Genomic DNA, 6,036 nt, shown 5'->3' with positions numbered 1-6,036 from the left:
TCGTTGGCGTCCTAGGGGTGGTCCTCCTCCTCCTCCTCCTCCTTCGAACACTGGTCTCTGGAGACCCCAGGGCCATGTCACTAATCACTTCACTCCATCTCCTCCCTTTATAACTCCTAAAGGTCTATCTGACTGGTCCACCGGAGATCCTCTAGACTTCACTTCTCAAGCCTTGATCCATATCACCGAGCTTGACTCCTCCTCTCCCTTATCTGAGTCAGCTTTTCATACTCTTCCATGTGGCTCTAAATCTTCTTGGATTGTGGATAGTGGAGCCACTCATCATATGACCCCTCATCCTGATCTCTTCATTTCTCGCCAACCGGCAACAGGGGGAGTTCGTTGTGGCAATAACTCTGTTGCTACTATTCATGGTGTTGGTTCAATAACTTTTGATACTGACAAAGGTCCCAATCTTGCTCAATTGGATCAAGTGTTTTATGTCCCCCAATTAGGGGTCAATCTTCTTTATGTTCATCAACTTTGCCTCCTTGGTCGCACAGTGCTATTTACAAAGATGCATGTTGACATCATAGATGAGTCCTCGGGACTCCTTCTAGCTCGAGGTGATGCTCAACCTAATGGTCTGTACTTTATCAAGCTTCCGTAAAGAGCATAGGACTGCAGATCATCTGGTCCATTAAGAGTACTCATGGATGAAAGCAGACTAAAAGGAAAAACTCTTTTGTGCTGTTTTGTAGATTTTAAGAAGGCATTTGATACAGTCCCGAGAGGGGGCCTATGGAAAAGAATGCAAGACCTCATAGTCCCCTTGGCATTAAGGGTAGGCATCTCCCAAACATACGAGAAAGTATTATGCAGACTAAAACAAGAGCATGGACTGTCAGCTGCATTTCAAAGTAATATGGGGGTAAAACAAGGCTATCCTCTCTCACCTACACTATTTGGAATCTGCATTGACAAGTTAGAAGAACTCATAAATGACTTTGCAGGAGAAGAAGGGCTACAAGGACCCAAGCTAGGGCTATGGACAATAATGTTGCTTCTATATGCAGATGATGTGGTTCTTTTTGCCTATGACCTTGATTCCATGCATCAACTACTACAAACACTTCAGGTCTTTTGCAATGAAAGTGGGCTGCGAGTTTACTGTCACCAAAACCCAAATGATGGCAGTATGCACCACCCAACTTGAACATCCTCCTGTTATCATCTTTGAGGAGCAGCCAATTGAATATGTCAATACCTTTAAACACTTGGGAATCGACATACCAGCCAACCACAGATGATGGCAATGTGCACAAAGAAGGTTGGATACAGGTTGGGGAAAATACTATCGATTTCAAAATGACAGTAGGCACACTGACACCCGGAACTGGAAGATCCGGAATATGTTGTTTGATGCATATGTAGTTCAAACAGTAATATACGGAGTAGAAGTATGGGGAGGCAGCATCTCTCCATCCACATGGAATGAGATTGAAAAAATGCAGAAAGCATTCCTACGACGACATCTAGGAGTCAAGGCTACTACCCCTTACTCAGTGCTCCTATTGGAAACGGGCAGGAGGCCAATTGAGTTTCATGCGCTGATCAGAGTGATGCAGTATCTAGTGGACGTGCAACAAATGCCAACAGACAGATTACGACACAAAGCATGGACAACAAGTATGAAACTTCAAAAAAACCATAAAAGCAAGATCATCTGTACAGGATGGGGGACAAACATAAGGAAATGGTTCAGCAGATGGAAAGTGGAATCATACTTGACTATGCCACCTGGAAAGGTCAATCTACAAGAATTCCAGTTGTCCTTACTATGCACCCTACAAGCTCAATGGTTGACAGCAAAAAAGAAGACAAAGTTAGAATACTACCAAGATCAAATAAACCCCCTATGCTGGTCATCATTCATGACATCAGATGCCTCTGCTCAGCCATACATCAGCACTCCCATCCCTCTTCCCTATCGCAGGAATATTGCCAGATTCCGCACACGATCACACCCCTTGGCAATAGAGAAAGGAGCTTGGCTGAATTTGCCACGACACGCCAGAGTTTGCAGATTCTGTGATTCACAGACAGTCGAGACAGAGGCACATGTAGCCCTACAATGCCCCAGATATACACATATCAGGGACGACTACCAGCAGTAGACACCACTCAACTCTCATCAGTTCTCACCACTGCCCTCCGGCAACATTGGGATCTTTTGTCACCCGTCTACTTTTGTACCGTCAAGAACTTGAAAATTCTTGACCCCTACACATCGGAGGAGATTTTGTACTGATGGTTAGGTCCCAAGGGTCATTTTTGGCCCCCCGAGGACGATAATAAATTCTCTCTCTAATCAATATAGATTAGTACTCAGCAAGGGCCCTAGCGCGCCCTTTGCTCCAGCCCATTGAGGCTTGTATGAATTTGGTCTTTGTGCACTTTGTCCCATAAGCCCACAAGGCCTCTTGCGGACGTTAATACGTACTCTCTCTCTCTCTCTCTCTCTCTCTCTCTCTCTCTCTCCAGTCAGCATTCCACCCTTCTGCACTTCATTAATTGATATGGGCACAGTTAACGAGAGAGTATTCCAAGCCCCTTGCCCGTTACCCTCAGTTGCATCAGACCACCTGTGATATATGAGATGAAAAAGCAATTGATGAATGGTCTTAAGGGAGTGTACACCAGAAAGAAAACTCAGTGTGCTGGGTTCTCTGGAGACAGGGTGGCCCTTTATGGCAACGACCAGCCCTTTTCTTTTTCCCATGGTCAGCACCGCTTTTCTGGTTTTTGCTGACTTGTATGGTGATTTATTTCAAGCATAAATTAAAGTTCCTTTCTCTTGGAAAGAAAACAAACTCTCTGCTGAAAGAAAGGAACTACAAGAGTGTAGCAGGGCACAACAGTCCTCAAGTACAACCTCTTCTATTGAATGACTTTGCACAAGAAGCTTCTTCTTAGAGTCCAAATAACCAGGTAAATGCAACTTTACTGAGTATTGTGTGCATCTAAAAGATGCACCGTTCTTGAAATGCCCCCTGTGAAACCCCCGCTTACAGCATACCTCTGAGAGCACACGACAGACACATATACTGGAAGAATGCCCATTTCGAGACATTCACCCTTCCTTGAAACATTGAGGCTGTGAATCACCTATTACAACCTCTTAGGACAACTCTCGAAACAACAAATCTACAGGCACTTCCTTTACAACATCTTGAAAAAAGATCAGTGCCTAAAAAAGATGAAAGGGCACCTGCTGCCCCTCATTTAGGGCCTTATCCAGGGATCAACCGAATGATTGGTTACTACTTTTTTGTCAAACAACTACTTGCAAAAGAGAAGACTTGCAAGCTTCTATTGTCATTGATATAAACGTTGTTTTTTCTTCAATTATCTTGACCAAGGAATTCGCACACTCCACCCAATGCCATAATGTAAGGCCTTCATAGTGGCCACCCTGCCTTCATGTCAAATGTGCAGGGCTGAATACTCAAAGGCCCTACTGGGCTGCAACGCAAGGAGCAAAGCTAGGATAATGAGCTTCGCTTAAGGCATCTGTGTAAGGGACCTCTAGACATAAACCCATAGTAAGCATGCCCTATGCTACATTTAGAAGCCCTTTGAATAAACGTATGCCCATCCCACCTGGTAGAATACTCTTTCTAATGATGTATTAGATTTCAACATAGAAACGGTAAAAATGCAATAGCAAATAAGGCATAAGTATTCACTTTGTAGATTTGTTCTGGCATAACTTTGAAGCTATCGAATAATGAAAAACATGGAATAAAGCACTTATATGATGCAAGGTTCAACATCTAGTCAAAAAACTACTCCAATGTAGCAATAAAGATTATAATAGGCCTTATAAGAATCTCACATAGAATGACACCACGAGTCCATAAACGAGAGTTTAATAGGACATCCTTATTTCAGTGCCAGCTAGATAGTGGAAACCTTGTATAAAAGGCATGCCAAAATTGGAAAAACAGCAATGGGACACAACGAATTTAAAAGGCTCTACGCACATAAAAAGTACAGTGAAAGACAAAAAAGAATTAAAAAGAACGTGCTAAAACCACACTGATTTGCTGCCCTTGGAAAACAAGTAAGGGTGGAAATATCGGACAACCGTGAAAGATCGCTCAGTCGCCTTTAAGCAACGGCATTGAGCCATCTTGGACAGGGCTCTCCTAATTCTCATCCACAGGGCATGCCTTGCCTAAAATACTTAATCTACAAGAGCAAGTGGTTTTAAGACATGCACACAGTATTGACGGAAGATAAGGGGGTAGAAGAAAGATGAAATTAGCCTCAATCGTCAGACATATGGAGAAAAAACGACCTTGATAGATATGTACACCGCCACCAATGCTCTCTGATTCGCCCATCCTACATAGAAGAACAGGCGCAAACAAGAAAGGGAGGGCAAAGTGAAAAAATGAGAAATCAGCTTTAAAACACCCGTGGTATGACAAAGGTTAAACGCTTGAATTCCTCAGAGCTATTGAGTCGCAGGTTGCCGGGAAACATTTCCATTTTCTATACCCGAGTGGAACCAGTGGCGAACACATAGGCCACATCATCTATAGCCAAAGCTATCAGAACAACGTGACTTGTAGAAGATGGCTGTGCTTACATATCAGGCCCTTCGAATCAAAGTGACTACTTCAGAAAATCTACACGTTTTTTAGTTTACGCATCTTTGAGGGAGGCCACCTGCCCTTTTTCCTCATATGACGCTTTCTGACGAGTCTCTTCCTTCGTAGTTCAGCCCGCTTTGCCTTTTTTTTCAGAAGATCCGATTCCAGCTTTAGTTTTGAGATTTCATCCAAGCGAGCCTTCTCTTCGACAGACCCCCATTCTGTTTCACCTGTTAGCACTTCAGCTACCGCGTGTGCCACCAATCTGCATTCATCCTTCTGAGACGCCAAGAGAAAAGGAGAGAGTCCAGAATCGGGCAGCACTAATTTACCTGGAAGGGAGCACGGCCTGGCGACTGAACAAAGCAAAGCATGAAGTTAACTTCCATTTCAGGCTAGATGTGAATCAAGCGTACAAACTTCCATTCTCCAGGCACGCAAAAAAGATGCAGAGCCGCTGCATAGCCTACAAACTCCCTCCTTGCAATGTCCGAAAGCAAAAACCCCACGCTCCAAGCTGACTTACCAGGTGGCTGGTAAATTGAAGGGAAGCGCGAGCCTACGACAGTAGAGGAAGAAGAATGGGCGAGGGCGAGCGTTCCGTGAGGCGCCATAGCCATCATGATGATCGTGGCTGCCTCTCGTTCTACGCTTGGGATAAGCTACCAAGTCAAACGTTGGTGTTATGTTGACCTCGCTACATCTCATATTTAGCGTTGCAACAACCCTATCCTATAATATCCTGCAAGCTCCATCTCCCTAACATGTGCTTGGTTATCATCTCCAACCCAATTTGCTATTGGCAACGTCATCAACTCTAGCAAAGGGTGTCTTTTCATTGTATTTGGTTGGAAAGGGGAAAAGCAGAAGCTCATGTGGGATGTGGGATGGCAGCTAACACTAGTGAGGTCCGTGCCATCATCTCCAATCATCCCTTTCGCTTCCTCCACAAGGCAAGCATGATTCTCATACCAAAGCACGTCACACTAGGGAAGGCTTGCTATTAACAAAAAGGTTTTAGCACCTCAAGGAAGATGGAACATTTCAAGATGGATTTCACATTTATAAAGAAAAAGATTAAAACTTTTGAATGCTTTGACTCAAACTTGACATGTATTGCTAAATGAACCATGAGCCAAGAGAGGAATGCTCCATCTTCGCATTCATAGGAAACTTTTGCAAGTAGATTAGAAAGGTATTGACCTCACTCTCTTACCTAGTATCATTTTTACCTTTCAAATACATTACAATCATCCACTTGCAATTCTTGTTACAATAAATAGATCGCAAATCATTGCTTAACACGCAACTCTATCAAACCAAGCGTAATGGCATCAAATGGCTTGGCCTTAATGGACACATTGTTCTACTTATACATTGTGAGTAGGTGAGATGTCATCCTATGCTTTTCATTTGCACATGTTACTCTCGTTCT

General features: G+C 43.6%; 1 protein-coding gene across 1 annotated transcript; it reads right to left on the bottom strand.

Annotated features, from left to right (window-relative positions):
- Positions 1-4,430: 4,430 nt before the first annotated feature.
- On the bottom strand, positions 4,431-5,330 carry PSRP5 (plastid-specific 50S ribosomal protein 5). Its single transcript, XM_087372805.1, has 2 exons — positions 5,128-5,330; positions 4,431-4,957 (listed from the first exon to the last, which is right to left on the bottom strand). Exons 1-2 carry the CDS (start codon positions 5,222-5,224, stop codon positions 4,638-4,640), a joined length of 417 nt encoding a protein of 138 aa, XP_087228931.1. The 5' UTR covers positions 5,225-5,330; the 3' UTR covers positions 4,431-4,637.
- Positions 5,331-6,036: the final 706 nt, after the last annotated feature.

Source organism: Dipteris shenzhenensis, chromosome 3, assembly GCF_047967505.1.
Source record: "Dipteris shenzhenensis isolate YYH24624 ecotype China chromosome 3, Dip_SZ_1.0, whole genome shotgun sequence".
Classification (NCBI taxonomy): Eukaryota; Viridiplantae; Streptophyta; class Polypodiopsida; order Gleicheniales; family Dipteridaceae; genus Dipteris; species Dipteris shenzhenensis.
The sequence above is the reverse complement of the archived record's forward strand: the minus strand, read 5'-3'. Positions and strand labels throughout refer to the sequence as shown.

Coding starts and splice junctions, on each gene's coding strand:
- PSRP5 (XM_087372805.1), bottom strand. CDS start 5,224: ATGATGGCTATGGCGCCTCACGGAACGCTCGCCCTCGCCCATTCTTCT. Junction 4,958..5,127: donor TTCAATTTACCAGCCACCTG/GTAAGTCAGCTT, acceptor TGCTTTGTTCAG/TCGCCAGGCCGTGCTCCCTT.